At 37.3% G+C, this 16,486-nt stretch overlaps 1 protein-coding gene across 3 annotated transcripts in view; it reads right to left on the bottom strand.

Moving 5' to 3' along the window:
- Positions 1 to 14,136: 14,136 nt before the first annotated feature.
- The window catches only part of STAM2 (signal transducing adaptor molecule 2), a 53,935-nt gene continuing 51,585 nt past the window's right edge, over positions 14,137 to 16,486 (bottom strand). For all 3 annotated transcript variants that reach the window (XM_066280009.1, XM_066280008.1, XM_066280010.1), the window contains exon 14: positions 14,137 to 16,427. In XM_066280009.1, coding sequence (XP_066136106.1) covers positions 16,202 to 16,427 — 226 coding nt within the window. In that variant the 3' untranslated portion in view covers positions 14,137 to 16,201. The remainder of the gene's footprint in view (positions 16,428 to 16,486) is intronic.

Raw genomic sequence — 16,486 nt, 5'->3', positions numbered from 1 at the left:
CAAAATCCTACCAACAGTAGTCTACACAAATAGGAGTAACAGTTAAGGTGGGGTTTTTTTTCACATTAAGAAGTCCAGAGAAAGAACTTGTTACAGATACTCAAAAGTGTCATCAAGAAGCAAGGTACTTTTAATCTTCCTGAGCCATCATAACTTCTTCCTCATGGCCACAATACAGTTGCTTTATCTCTTGATATTGCACCTGCCTTCTAAGCAAGAAGAAAGGGAACCAAAAGCCTTTTCCTTTAAAGTGTTTTCTTTTATCTTAGGAAGCCCTCCCAGGGACTTTGATCTATATCTCATTGACCAAAATCATGTCATGTGGCCATCCTGGCTGCTAAGGAGTCTAGGAAGGCAAGTACTATTAACTTGATTGCTGATTTCCATATAGAATGTAAATAAGATGGCTGGAAGTGCATACTGAATGAGCCAAACTGTGGTATCTGACACAGAGACAGAGCCACTTGACACAAAGACAGGTCATTCCAGTGCAGCATGGCGTCCTCGGTAACACAGTCACAGAAGTGCAGCATGGCCAGCCTGAGGGCCAGAATCAGTGAAATCTGGGCCGACACTTGAAAAGGTAGTTTGTTAGATGGACAAAAGAATTTCAGGTAGAGAAAAATAACAGGGCCAAACAACAGGTGTGAAAAAGCAAAATTGGCACCTGAGGAATTTTGAGTTTGGGGATTGGATCTAGTGTGTATTCAGGAAAGTGGAGGAAGGGTTTGAAAGGGCTGCCAGCAATGAGCTCGTGAAAAGCCTACCTAATATGCAATTCTAAAGAGTTTGGTTCCTAGGCCCTGACTGGTTGGCACAGTGGTAAAGCGTCAGCTAGCATGTGGAAGTCCCAGGTTCGATTCCCGGCCAGGGTACACAGGAGAAGTGCCCATTGTAGTGGAATAACCCATTGCATAGCCTTGGATGGGAACACAGCCAATAAGAAAAGAATGTTTTACTGTGAGAATTGTTTTGTGACTTGAAGGCGGGTCACTGAAACAGATTTATGTGACTGAAGGCAGTTGCTGGGCTTTTTCTCAGTAAAACATTCTCATAAGATTTCTGTTCCTTTCAAGGTTATCCCTTGAGATAAAGAGAGGAATGTTGTGGGAACCATAGAAGCAATAGCAATTAATGCCTTTTTATATTATATTATTATTAAGCTATCATGCAGGTGTACTCCATGTATCTTTAAGTAAAAGTTATGCTTGATGTTATGCCAATTTCTCAGTAAACAAGCTTTTTGAAGTCTTGTGAATAAAAGTAGGACACAGCGCGAACTCGGGGCCATTTGCCTGAGCGAGTGGTGGTCCTGTGCTAGTCCTTGATGATTTCGTCTGCTGATCTCTCTCTCTGCACCCCGACTCACAACAACATTTGGCGCCCAACATGGGGCCTTAAGAAGAGATTGGGAACAGGCAGAACCCCGAAAGGGTAAGTTAGACGCGCTGTGTACGCGAAACTTTCAGGAAAACTAGCAAAGTCATGAGAAATTCCCATTCATTATTGGACAATTATGTACAAGTTTTAAAATCCCTTTTAAAAGGGCCTGGGATTCAGATAAAAGACAAGGTTTTGTTACATCTTTTAAATGCTATTCAGAAATATTGTTATTGGTATACTCCTGAGCATCATAATCTATTGAATTTGAATGTTTGGCAACAAGTAGGAAAATCTTTACGCCGTGCCATCAACACGAAGATCTGCTTGATGCTGAAATGTGGACTGCTTATAATCTTATTGCTACAGCCCTTAGCCCTTTGCCATCAGATGGTGATTCTGTTAAAGACTTGAGTGAGGTTATTTTTAATGGGCCTGAAGAATTTGATTCAGCACAGAATGAACAGAATAATGACTTGGACAATACTGTCTCTGCTTCTGAAGTTACTGATAATGTTAATGAAATTCAGCCATCCACAGGCTTTCATCCCTCTTTCTTAAAAAATGAGGGAGCCCCTATGAATGATGTTGCCTGTCTAAAACATTTATTAAATAAATTACAACTTACACTGGAACAACAGGAGAATGGAAATCAGTATACTGCTTATCCTGTTCAAAAGCAAGATATATGTGAGCCTACTGCTCCTCCAATTCAAGGTAAAAAATTAATTGGTACTGGCAGGGGAAGGATTTTTCAATTCCCTGGAATCTCTGAAATGCAACAAGTGCTTATACGTCATAATGATTTAGAATCTAATTCTAGTAATTTTTCTGCATCTATTTTTCCAATTATTCGACAGCCTTTTCCTCTTAATGCTCCAGATCCCAGGGGAGGGCATAATATCCAATTTGACCAATTTGAATTTACTTTCTTAAAGCTAGTCAAACAATCTGTTGCTACGGATGGACCTCAGTCCTCATATGTTCAAGGTCTTATCTCTTCCTATTGTAATGATCATTTAATCATTCCTTTGGATTGGGATTTACTTGCTAGTATGGTTTTAGAACCAGAACAATATTTACAATTCTAATCTTGGTAGAGAGAGGAGGCTCTTTAAATATCTCACATGAACGCCGGAAATAATCCCCCCGGAGCTACTTTTGAAATGCTCATCGGCGTTGGTGCTAAAGCAGCTGTGGGACAACAAATTGGTTATACTGATGCTGTTATAGCTCAGATTAGATCGCTTGTCTTAAAGCCTGGATGCAAATCACTAGAGTTGGAAACAAGGAAGAAAAGCTTGCAGCTTTACGTCAGTTGGTACAAATTCAATTAGAATTAGGACATATAGAAGAATCATGAAGTCCTTAGAATTCTAGTCTTTGAAATAATAAAATAAATAAATGCTGATTTTCTTTGGTGTTTTAGCTACAATCCTCTGAGCTATCATTTTGTTTCTTTCTTATTCTTTGTCTAGAAACCGAGGCAGGGGACATGTGTTGGATCTGACTATAGAAAATATCCCAGCAGCTGCCAAGAGAATTTTCTTGGGGAAATTTTGTTTAGTCTCATCCATTGTCAGTCCCTCTGTCAGAAAATGCCCTGATTAAAATCAGGCAGGCATCTTTCTAGTCTGACTGTGCTCTGAAATCCCGGGTTTCTCGTTGGTTTGTCTGGTCTGGTTTGTCTGATTCTAATTTCTGTTTAGTTTTTGTTTGATGTTGTCTAAAATGTGATTTTTAAGGCCTGAATTGTTTACATACAAAGATTAAAAATGCCGGCTTTTATATTGAAAAAATACTTTCATCCATATATTTTTTATTTAAAATTAGAAATTATAAGGAGCGCTCACTTAAATTTAAATTGAATAGAATATGGATCCTTAAGACTTGCTAATTTAGTTAATACATTGTAAGGTATATTCAAAGTTTGAAATCAAATAAGAATTCAACTATTAGGATTAATTAAAGTTATATGTTATACTTGTGTTTCTGTGTTGAAAATTGTCTTGTTTGTGTGTAAAATATACTCAAATTTGTAAAACAAGGAATTAAGTAAAATTAAGTCATTTTAAGAATTTATTTCAAGCTGCTTCAGACAGTTGGCTGCTTGTAAGGCAACATCCTGAAAAAGGAGGCACTGAGGAAAGCGGGAATTTAGTTCCTCTGATGCCCTATAATAGACTTAACAATACAAAAGACTTTTAGATATAGAAGCTGATACATCTCTTATTACTAAGCAACATTAGTTTTCTTTTTAGCCCACTTAGGCAGTAGTCACTAAGCTGCATAGCTTAGGGAAAGTCCCTAACAAAGTTCTAAAATTTTTTTTACAATAGGAAAATAACAAGGGTCATTTGGCCTCTGATAAAGAAAAACATTTATCTTATAAATAATTAAAAGAGCAACTTTTTAAATTACAGTCTAAACTTTCTGACAAGGAGTTTTTTATACTCACTATGACCAAAGTTCTGTCAAAGCTCTTAAAGAGTTAAAAACGGCTTGCTCCCAGTATAAAACTGTCTTTATATGCAGGAACTGCTATCCTTCTTCATAGACTCTGAATGTTTTTTTTCAAAAAATTTAGAAATGTTAGCTTAGACTGTTCTTTCAAAAGTGAGAGTTACAATTTATGACTTAGTAGGAGAATCAAGCTTGTATTCAAGCTAATCAAAATGCTAATGCTAGGCCCTGGCTGGTTGGCTCAGTGGTAGAGCGTCGGCCTGGCGTGCAGGAGTCCTGGGTTCGATTCCCGGCTAGGGCACACAGGAGATGCGCTCATCTACTTCTCCACCCCTCCCCCTCTCCTTCCTCTCTGTCTCTCTCTTCCTCTCCCGCAGCCAAGGCTCCACTGGAGCAAAGTTGGCCCGGGTGCTGAGGATGGCTCTGTGGCCTCTGCCTCAGGCACTAGAATGGCTCTGGTTGCAACAGAGCGATGCCCCAGATGGGCAGAGCATTGCCCCTTGGTGGGCGTGCCCAGTGGATCCCGGTCTGGTGCATGCGGGAGTCTGTCTGACTGCCTCCCCGTTTCCGACTTCAGAAAAAAAATACAAAAAAAATATGCTAATGCTAATCTTCTTATTAATATTACACAAGATGAACTTTTTAGATGAACAGTTTGCTAATTTACAACAGCAATGTAGGCAAAATGTAGGGGTGAGGATTTGCTCTTATCTCCACAAATACAGGACTAGTAAATACCTTCCAGAAAATTGAAGCCTCAGCATAAGTCGGAAATAAAAGAAAGGGAGATTTGATAATTAAATAAACTTACCCAGGAGGCAAAAAATGTTTTAATTAAGACTAAGACTTCAAAAAACATCTTTGACTCTGTTTCTAGCAATGCTAGCTGTTGTGTCTATAACAATAAGCAGAACTAACTATTCTTACTAAGTTTATATTACTTCCATAAGCAATGTTGAATAGCCCAACACTATATCAACATTATGTAAATCAACCTTTAGAAAAAATTTGTCAGAAATATCCTCAATCATTAATAATCCATTATATAAATGACATATTAATAGCTTGTAAAAATAATGCTAAACTTTCAGTCATCCTTAAAGATGCTTCTAAAACCTTAAATCAGTGTAGTTTAACTGTTGCTGAAGACAAATAGGACATCCTGTCCTATTAACATTGTTACTGATTCACAATATGTAGAACATAGAGTTAAACTTATAGAAACAGTTTACATTTCAAATGATGGTTCTGAATTACACAAATTGTTTCAAGAGTTACAACTTTTATTGTAGGAATGAAATTTGCCTATCTATATAACCCACATTTATTCTCATATAGCTTTACCAGGACCTATGTCTACTACAGATAATGAAGTTAATCAGTTACTCATTAGATCAATAAAAATAGCTACTAAGTTTTATGCAAAGACTCATACAAATAAAAAAGATTTTATGCAAAAATTTAAAATAACCTGGCAAGAAGCTTAGAATATTGTTAGAAACTGTCCTCAGTATAGTATTATAAATACTCCTTTATTACCAAGAAGAATGAATCCTAGAGGACAACACAGTAATAACCTGTAACAAATAAATATTACTCATATTTCTTCTTTAAAAAACCCCAACTATCTTATGTACAGTTTTATTAATATTTATTCTTCCTTTCGATAGGCCACACCTTTGCCTAAATAAAAGGCTGATTATGTCATTCAACATCTTATTGAAACTTTTAATGTTATAGGCATTTCTAAAGCAATTAAAACTGACAATAGTCCTGCCTATATATCTGCTAAATTTTAACAATTCTTAGCATTTTAGAATATTAAACATACTACTAAAATTCCATATAATCCACAGGTCAAGCAATTATTGAATGCAGTAATTGCATCTGAAAAATATGTTACTTAAACAAAAGGGGGGAGAAGAAAGGAGATTATCCCCTAGAATTATGTTACACAAAGCCTTATTTACTTTAAATTTATTAAATACAGGAGAAGATAACTTGACTGCTGCAGACAGACATTGGACAAAAAATAACAGTTCTAAGATTAATCAACCTATACATTATAAAAGTGAGTTGGATCCATAGGTACCTAGTATAGTACAACATTGGGGAAGAGGGTTTGCTTGTGTCATTGCAGAATCCGGTGAAGTACTTGGAGTCCTGCTTCATAATTAAACTAACAACATGAATAAGAACAATAGATTCTTTCCATATCTGCCCATTGCTGAGATCGAAGAAATGAATTTCAAAAGAAGAATCTTAAAGGTGCTGCTGCTTAGTATTGAAAAGGCTAAAATACCAAGTTGGGGTCAACTTAAAAAATTGACCATTAATGGTAAAAAAAAAAAAATGCTACAAACTACTAAAAAAGAAGAAAATGCTACTAACCTGTTTTTAGCAATGATTGCTTTGGTAACAATTGCGGTAAGTAGAGCTGAAAATTTTAGTTATTAGGCATATGTCCCTAATCCTCCATTAAGTAGAGCTATTCATTAGGAAAATAGTACCTTTCCTATTTTTGTTAATGACTCTAATTGGATTCCAGGACCTTTTAATGATAGAGGTCCCTTAGCATCTTCAGAAGAAGGCATGAAATTAGAAAATTATACAACAGGAGTTGAGGGATTACCTGTATGTATAGGACATGAGCCACATTGTTTAAACATAGAAGCTCAAGCTTGGCTCTCTATTGTCAAAGATAACAGTAAAGGAGATAAAAAAAAAAAACCCACCACATTTGTTACAAGGATATAGATTTAAAAGTAATACATTTGTACATAAAACATCATAGATTAAAGCCCTCATAGCTCCACCTGAGTTAAAGGGCAGGGTGCTGATTTAAGGTGGCATAAGAACAATGGTTTAATTACAGCTGGTAGTCAAGGTAATCATACTATCATATGGCATGGAGGAGGGATGTCACCTCAAGCTCCTCATATAAAATTTGGTTCTATACAATATCATTTGTGGAAAGTAGCCATGGCACTTAAACATATGTCAGTGTTGAAAGGAAAAATCTGGAGAAATTATTCTTCTAATCATATTATGTTAATCTTTAAGAAGAATGAAACACATTTCATATCTGCTTGTGTTAGATTGCCTTATATGTTTGTTATAGGTGAAACCAAATAGACAACTGAAAATTATTCAATAACTTGCACTAAGTGTTCTTTTTATACATGTATTAACTCTTCTATTCTTTTTAATAAAAATAGTCAGTCTTTACATTTTAAGAACCTGAACAAGAGTCTAGATTCCAGTACAGATGCATCGGATGTAGCAGGGTTCCCCTTCCATGATGCTGTTACAACATCTTATTAAGTCCTTGAAGTGAACCAAGAGACTAGTTGGACTGATCATCACCATTATTATGGGACTAATAGCTGTAACCACCACAGCTGCTGTATCTGGAGTTGCATTACATCAAAATATAGACTGTAGACTTTGTGGAAAATGGCATAGAGATTCTGAACAACTGTGAACTTCTCAATAACGTATAAATAGTAACATTAATACTAAAGTTAATGATTTAGAACAGACTGATTATGTTGAGATCAAATTGTTAGCCTGCAAAGACAAATTAAGCTAAGATGTGATTAGAATGTGACTACTTTTTGTGTTACCTCTATTTCTTAAAATTGTACTTATTTTCATTAGGAAAATGTTAAAAAGCATTTGTTAAATCATAATGTAACTAAAGAAATCATTAAATTACAAAGACATATTCATGAAGCTTTTCAAAGGAAATTAGAAATTCTAACATGTCAACCTATATTGAAGTGATTAATAGATAATTTATTGCAATTAAATCCTATTGAATACATGAAAGGATTTGGGGGATCCACTGTAAGACTTTTTATAATAGTTTTAATTCTATGTTTTCTTTTATATGTAGTCTCGACAAATCAAAGCAAGAGAAATGAGGGATAAACGACAGAAGGCTGTGTTTTCTGTAGTGCTTCATAACATTCAGCATAAACAAAAAGGGGGAAATGTAGTGAAATAACCCATTGCATGGCCTTGGATGGGAACACAGCCAACAAGAAAAGAATGTTTTACTGTGAGAATTGTTTTGTGACTTGAAGGCGGGTCACTGAAACAGGTCTATGTGCCTGAAGGCAGTTGCTGGGCTTTTTTCTCAGTAAAACATTCTCATAAGATTTCTGTTCCTTTCAAGGTTATCCCTTGAGATAAAGAGAGGGATATTGTGGGAACTATAGAAGCAATAGTAATTAATGCCTTTTGATATTATATTATTATTAAGCTATCAGGCAGGTGTACTCCATGTATCTTTAAGTAAAAGTTATGCTTGATGTTATGCCAATTTTTCAGTAAACAAGCTTTTTGAAGTCTTGTGAATAAAAGTAGGACACAGTGTGAACTGGGGGCCATTTGCCTGAGCGAGCGGTGGTCCTTTGTTAGTCTTTGATGATTTCGTCTGATCTCTCTCTCTGTGCCCCCGACTCACAACAGCCCATCTTCACCCTTCCCCCCTCCTTCCTCTCTCTCTCTTCCCCTCCTGCAGCCAAGGCTCCATTAGAGCAAAGTTGGCCCAGGTGCTGAGGACGGCTCCATGGCCTCCACTTCAGGTGCTAGAATGGCTCCAGTTTCAATGGAACAGCACCCCAGATGGGCAGAGCATTGCCTTCTAGGGGGCTTGCTGGGTGGATCCAAGAAGGGTGCATATGGGAGTCTGTCTCTGCCTCCCCGCTTCTCACTTCAGAAAAAATACCCCCCCCCCAATAGTTTGGCTCTTATTCAGAACATAGCAGAATCCTGAGCTCAGGCTGAGTGATTTTTCTTAGCAACTTAGATTCTTGAAGAAACCAGGCTGTGTGTATGGGCCCTAGGTCCCCAAGCTTCAACTCAGAACTGCTCTCCTAGCTCAAAAAACCTCCACTAGTTATCCCTGCATGTTTCCCTCAGAGCAATTCCTTGAGTTTTGCTCATTTCTAGTCACAAAATACAGACTTCTGTAAGCTTAAGTTCCTGCTTTCTCTGATGTTGGACCCCCTCCTCCTCACCGATTCTCAGTCAGTCTGTTGATATCAAGCTCTGGCCTCGGTCCACCCGTGTGACCACGCTCAATGAAGTACAATGTACACCTTAAATAGATCCAGCCACTATTAAGCTCTTCTTACATGAGTATCCTCGCACTGGAAGGCATTTGCTACCCTGGTGTGCCCTTCAGGACCCCATTCATCTCAGTGTTCAGTGAGAAAGGAAGCCATTATCGGATATTACTTGACAATCTTATTACACGAATTATTTCTAGGTAACAGTCATACTGGTACAGTGAGGAAAAGCATGAGCTTGAGCATCAGAGCCTGGCTTAGAATCCCAGCTTTGCCACTGACCAGCCTGTGAAGACTTATCTCTTCGTCTCCCTCTCTCCCTGACAAGTGCTACGAGAATTCAGTGACAGGGTACATGAAGATGGTTTTCAATCAAGTGAAGGGCAGTGTCTATCATCACACAACTAGTGCATGGCAAAGCCACAACTAAAACTCAGGCCTGGACACTGAAGTTCCTAGCATCCCCAGCATGGAGTAATGTTGAATTAATTAATGCTAATAAATCTTGAAGTTTTTCATCTGTTTCAAAATAAGTCAGAAGAAAGGAGCAGTTTGAGCTTTTATTCCCATTTCCTCTTGCAAGGCCTTCTCTCTCACTCCTGAGGTTTTCTTATTGTCTCAGTTTTAACTATCAGGTCAGTGTAAATATATTATTAATTCTATAGCATTTATTGACTTAAGACAATAGTTTGCTTATATTGGAGAACCTTAACAAGAGCTTATTTGACTGTGGAATAGCAACAGAGCAATCTGACTCTGAATTTATTTACTACGTTGGAAACACACATGGACAGGAGTGTCTCTGTGACAGATTCTATCTAATGAACACTCTACATTCACTCCCAATCTTCTCCCCTGCCTTCTCTCTACATATTTAGAGGCTGGAAAACAAAACACTCCCTTTCCCAGAATAGCTTGCCAATAAGTGTGTAGCCTTTTGACAGTTTTGACCAAAGACATGCAGGTGAAAATCCCGGGGGTTTACCAGGAAAGAAATATGACAAATTATTTTGGGCTGGCATTTTAAGTCCCACTTTTCTTTTTAAATTCTTTTTTTATTTATTCATTTTTAGAGAGAGTGAGAGTTAGAGAGAGAGAGAGAGAGAGAGAGAGAGAGAGAGAAAGGAAAGAGGAGCAGGAAGCATCAACTCCCATATATGCCTTGACCGGGCAAGTGCAGGGCTTCGAACCGGTGACCTCAGTGTTCCAGGTTGACACTTCATCCACTGCACTGTGCCACCACAGGTCAGGCCCACTTTTCTTTTTAGACAATGCACTTTTCACTATCTGTCTGAAGTTACTTGCAGAGCAAAATTATGCGACAGCTAAACACCACTCAACAGTGACACCTAACACGGTATCTGTTCACCGCAGGAGCTGCAGCCTCTCAAGCAGCACTGACTCTCTTTTAGGTATGTGACAGAAGTGATCAGATAAGGACAAGGCTGTCACCTCTTTACAACGGCAAATCATACAGCTGTGGGGCTGACCCGTCGCAGCTACAGAACTTGGGTCCTAGAACTACCATTAGTGAATGTTACAGTAGTGTCAAAAACTGGCTAGTGAAGGAAGTCTCTTCAACAAAGGGTGTTGGAATAACTACCTCATGCAAAAGAATGAAATGGGACTCCTACCTCACATCATGAGAAAAATTAAGTCAAAATGGATCAAAGACCTAATTGTAAGAACTAAAACCATAAAACTTAGAAAAAAATAGAAAATCTTCATGACTCAGGATTTGGTAATGAATTCTTAGATATGATACCAAAAGCATAAGCGACAAAGAAATAAACTGGAGTTCATTAAAATTAAAAACTTTTGTGTATCAAGGAACATCATCAAGAAGAAGAAGAGAGCACTGGCCAGTTGGCTCAGTGGTAGAGCGTCGGCCTGGCGTGCAGGAGTCCCAGGTTCGATTCCTGACCAGGGCACACAGGAGAAGCGCCCATCTGCTTCTCCACCCCTCCCCTTCTCCTTCCTCTCTGTCTCTCTCTTCCCCTCCTGCAGCCGAGGCTCCATTGAAGCAAAGATAGCCTGGGTGCTGAGGATGGCTCCTTGGCCTCCACCTCAGGCACTAGAATGGCTCCAGCTGCAATGGAGCAACGCCTCAGATGGGCAGAGCATCACCCCTAGTGGGCATGCCAGGTGAATCCCGGTCTGGCGCACAGGACTCTGACTGCCTTCCCGCTTCTAACTTCAGGGGGAAAAAAATTAATTAATTAAAAGAGGAAAGACAACTGACAGAATGGGAGAAAATAGTTGCAAATCAAGTATCTGTGAAGGGTCTAGTAGCCAGAATATATAAAGAACTATTGCAACTCAACAACAAAAAGACAAACAGTCCAATTAAAAAATTGGCAAAGAACTTACATAGGACTTACATTTTTCCAAAGAAGTTATAGAAATAGTCACAAACATATGAAAAGATGCTCAACATCATCAGTTATTAGAAAAATGTCTATTAAAACCACAACGAAGTACCACTCAACATCCACTAAAATGGCTGTAATTTTTAAAAACAGGAAATAAGTCTTGGTGAGGATGTACAGAAATAGGAATATTCATCACTGCTGGTGGGGATGTAAAATGGTGCAGCTGTGCAAGTTTGGCAGTTCCTCAAAAAAAATTAAACATAGAATAACCATATGACCCAATAATTAAACTTAGGTACATATCCCAAAGAACTGGAAATTGGTACTCAAATACATGTACATAAATATTCATAGCAACACTATTCACAATAGCCAAAAGGTGGAAAGAGTCCAAGTATTCACCAACATACGCATATAGATACAAAAGCTGTGGTATTTGGACTGCATATACTGTGGTCTATGTGGAGGTGAATCTCAGAAACATAAGCTAAGTGAAAAAACACACAGACACAATGATCTAATTTTGGAACTAGAGGAGCTGGATGTACATCGTGAATATACTAAATGCCATTGAATCAGGCTCACTTTCAAATGGCTAATTTTGTTATATGATGTCACCTCAATTTTTAAAAAAGATAGCTGGCTCCCTTGGCTAAAACGTAATCAGCAGAGGTCACTGACTTGCTGTAAATGTACTGGAAAGCCTTTATTTTCCTCTTTTAGATAGTAATGCTGTAACAATAAGAACAAAACCAAACCCCATTCTTCAATAGGCTTTGTGGGGAATATTCATCCAACTTTGTTTCTTCTGTTCCTCTGATTGCCTTTGAACATCTCCCTTCAACACCCATTACTCAAGATCGGCAAATGTATAAATAGTAAATGTGTAAGTTATAATTTGTTAACATCTCTGGCATAAAAAGTTATTGAAATGCAGATGTGGTGTTAAAAAAAATCAGTGAAAATGGGATTATGGGGTTAACTGAGGATTTGGTTTCATTTATCCATGCAATTTCATTCCAGTTTAGAAACCATAACTGTTAAGAAAACTGCTACTGGACTACAGATATTTGTATCAGAACCCGTGTGACAATCTTCACCAATCGTAGAAAAGTTTGGAATGCCTGGTACTCAGACTTCACCATATACTTTTATCTATGGTTATTAGTTTCCCAGGGCTACTGCAACAAATTACCTCAAACTGTGGCTTAAAACCACCTAAATTTCTCCTCCCCAGTTCTAGAGGCTAGCAATCTGAAATGCAGGTGTTGGCAGGACCGGTTTCCCTCTGAAGTTCTAGAGAAGCCTCCTCCTTTCCTCCTCCAACTTCTGTGGCTCCAGATGGTCCTGCACTTGTGGCAACAGAACTCCAACCTCTGTCTCCATCTTCACATGCCTGTCTGTGTCTTCTCTTCTTAACAGGAAGGACATCAATGGCTGGATTTAGAGCCCACCTTAAATCAAGATGATGTCACCTCGAGATCCTTAACTGATTATTGCCTACAAAGACTTTTTCTAAACAAGGTCACATTCTGACATTCTGGGTAAACATAAATTTTGGGAGGGACACTTCAACACGTTATACTATATAAGAAACATAATTTCTCTTTTTGACACAGTAAGATTTTTTTAAGGTCTAATTCAAATTTAGCTCAGTAAAATTAGAATAATTCTTCTTAGAAAACTTTAAAAAATAAATCTTTAATTTTTAAAAGGAACTAAATCAAGCTAACAAAAAAAAAATCAAATACTTAAGTTGAGTCCTCCCTTTAAGGACTAAAACTGATGTCAGCAAATAAGAGAAACATCTTTGACAAAAAACAAAGCATGGCAGATAAGACTGGTACTATATTCCTTATACTTTGTTACAAAAATAACTACAGCTTTGTCATTGCAACAATTCAGTAAATCCTCTCCTAGAAGTAATGAACCTTGACACATACAATTTTACTATGAAAATAAATTTAAAAGTCCCTAAGCCATATTTTCAACATTTAAAATCAATTCTTTGCCTAACCAGTGGTAGTGCAGTGTATAGAGCATCAACCCGGGACACTGAAGACCCAGGTTCAAAACCCCAGAGTTGCCAGCCTGACGCAAGCTCACTGGTTTAAGCACCGGGTCACTGGCTCTGCTGGAGCCCCCCAGTCAAGGCCTGTATGAGAAGCAATCAATGAACAACTAAAGTGCCACAACTACAAACTGATGCTTCTCATCTCTCGCCCTTCCTGTCTGCCTCTTTCTCACTAAAATCAATTTTTTTTAACAATCTAGAAGGCAAGTTTATAATCTAACCTTCAAAATTTTCAGTGAAATTTATGCAGTCAAAAATCAACTACTTGAAACAGCATATGATGAAAATGTATCTGCAAATAATTTCAAATGCTAATTGATAAATATTATGTTTCAGGTTCAAGTAATTTTATAAATAAATCAAAAAATTACAAGACAATATATGTAGACTGCATTTTCCATACTATAAGAGCATATCCCACTTCATATATTTTAACACCCCGGGAAGGGAAAGTTTTCTACATTAATGAAAACTTTAATTTTCAGGAATTCTTTCTCATTACCTAGAATTCATGTGAAAAAGCAGGAGTTATTTTTAATATTTTATATAAAAACAGTAAGTATGAACCTAGTGTAGAAATCTGATGTTAGACAGTTCCTTTGGCAGAAAACATTTAATTATAAACAGGTTTTAAAATAAATACAACCCATAAGATTATGGAAAAGAAAATAACAAACCTGTATTTCTTAACATGAAAAATATCTCAGTACATCAATTTAATAACATTTTTATACTCTGAACAACCTGCAACACAAACTTCATTACAGTATGGCAAAAATAAAATAATTTTTAATTTAAGAGGGAGAAAAACTTCTGAATGTATAAAATTTCACAGATAAATGCCAATATACATTCTTTATATACATGTTGCATGTTTACATTATTCCAAAACTACATTACGTGAACTCAATTGGCTGATCTCGATTTAGTGGGTGTACAGTATTTATACTAAAGACTTATGCAGGACTAAGCTTTTACAATTCCAATCACAATTATACCTGAAATATTTACACAATTATTAAAATAACTGTTTATTAAATATTGTTTAGGAGAAAAAAAGACTTTCCATATATATGCAAACATTAACTATTATCAAGAGCAGCTTTGTAAATGTTTATGTTTTGTATTCTTTAAAGAATGGTTTCCAAAAAGGTGCCATTTTAGAATTTTTTTAAAACTATACAATTGAATTCACATGGAAGAAAAAGATATACTGGATGAAAAATAGAACATGAAACATCAAAGGTTAAAACTTTCTTTCCAGTTACCTGTATGTGAAATAAGACAATGACAGAAATTGGGTTTTCAAATACTGCTTGTTTTTCCCTTTAAATGTAGACATAGTATATAGACTATTTTGTTCTAGGGTAAAGTTTCTTTAAAAAATTAATATACTTAGAATCAAATTTCTTTAAATAGTAAATGACAAAAATTTCTAGAGCACTGTCTTCATATGAATTCGTAGTAGAAAGATTAAGGGCTTTCTTTAAAAAAACAACATAGAAATCTTGCTTCCATATAATTAACTTTTTTAAAAACTAAACTTATATCCATGGTTTTTCCCAGTCAAAATATCACATATCTGTAAGCACATGTATTTGCATTTTTTATTCTGTTATCTAAAAAATTGAGAGACGATGCAGTCGAGTGCAAATTTTTAAGGGAGAAAACAATCTCTACTGGGTCACTACCTAACTCCTACAGTGGAATCTATGAGCACTATTAGCTAATTTAAAATGTAGATAGCTTCCCTATCATCATCCATTGCCTGCTGTTATTCCACAGGCTCAGAGAGAAATGGTCAATTTTTTTCGACAGCCTGGCATAGCAATGGTAGGTACTTGGCTCACCTCTGTAAAGAAGCAACATATCAATAAAAACACACGTCATCCATACTTGGCATACATCACATCAAATTATTAGGAATGTCTCATGGCTCAAGTTCACATCTCACCCGTGAGAAAGAAATGCAGCATCTCCGCACACCGCCCCGTATGGAGGGAAACAAGTGGACCTATCGTCATTACAGAACGACCAAAGTCATGTGAAAAGGTCAGTGTAGTGGCAATTCTAAGTGCCAGGGACCCCTGTAGGAAAGGAAATGTTCTCCTGGAAATGGGAATGTTTTATGGGGCGTTCCTTAGCCCACTGCTGGCATGACTGAGAGGACTAGCTAAATGCTTTATCAAACATTTGCATGGTCTTCACTATTAACAACAGAAAACATTTTTGTTCCAAATTGCTCTTGCTTCTGCAGACAATTATATGCTAATTATTACTCAACATAACACGGAGAGCAACACTGACAGCATTACAAATACAACTGCAATTTAAAGAGCCAGAAGGAAATATGATGGCAAGCTAATAAATGCTTGCACAAAAACATGTTCACCTTTAAAAATAATGCTGTGTGGGAAAACTGAAAAAAATATGCAGACAAAATATATTCAAAGGTTTCAGTGCTCTCCCAATTAACATGATGTTTTAGGGGTAAAGGTTTTTTGTAAATTTAAACATTCCTGTCTCATGCTATTTAGTGTCATAAGGCTAACTTGTAGGGTGTCCAGATTTGTGTAGAGAAATCTGAAATTAAGACAAATTTCAAATTAACTGGAAGCAACTTGAAGCTGCCTCTGTTCAACAGTTTGACTTCATACAAACCGGACTGAAAAAAACCTTCTTTAGTGCTAGTATAAGTTTTTGTGCTTTACTTATTTATAGTCTGTCCTTTTGAGTTCAGAAACAAAATTTTTTTCTTTTAGTATTTTCAGATTAGAACCCTAATGGTCGAATAATACACACATGAAGGCATTGAGGAAACGCGTGGCTTGTTTCTAAAGGAGCGGCTGCTGCTGGTAACTGGCTTGCGGCTGCACCACGGCATGCGTGGGAACGGCCATGGGGAAGGCCGCCAGCTGCGGCAGCCCGGCCGCCGCGTTCTGGTAGGACAGGTCCACGGGCAGCCCCATCTGCTGCGCGTACACCGCGGTGCCAGCAGCCGCCTGGAGGCCAGAGGTCTGGCTCATGTAAGTCGGGTTGCAAACAGTATCTTGTCCGGTGCTACAAACAAACAAACAAAAGAAGCATGTTCTTTGCATTATATCCAGGTTAAGGTCAGA

The sequence above is a fragment of the Saccopteryx bilineata genome, chromosome 5, assembly GCF_036850765.1.
Source record: "Saccopteryx bilineata isolate mSacBil1 chromosome 5, mSacBil1_pri_phased_curated, whole genome shotgun sequence".
Lineage (NCBI taxonomy): Eukaryota > Metazoa > Chordata > Mammalia > Chiroptera > Emballonuridae > Saccopteryx > Saccopteryx bilineata.
This window is presented reverse-complemented; position numbering and strand designations above follow the sequence as displayed.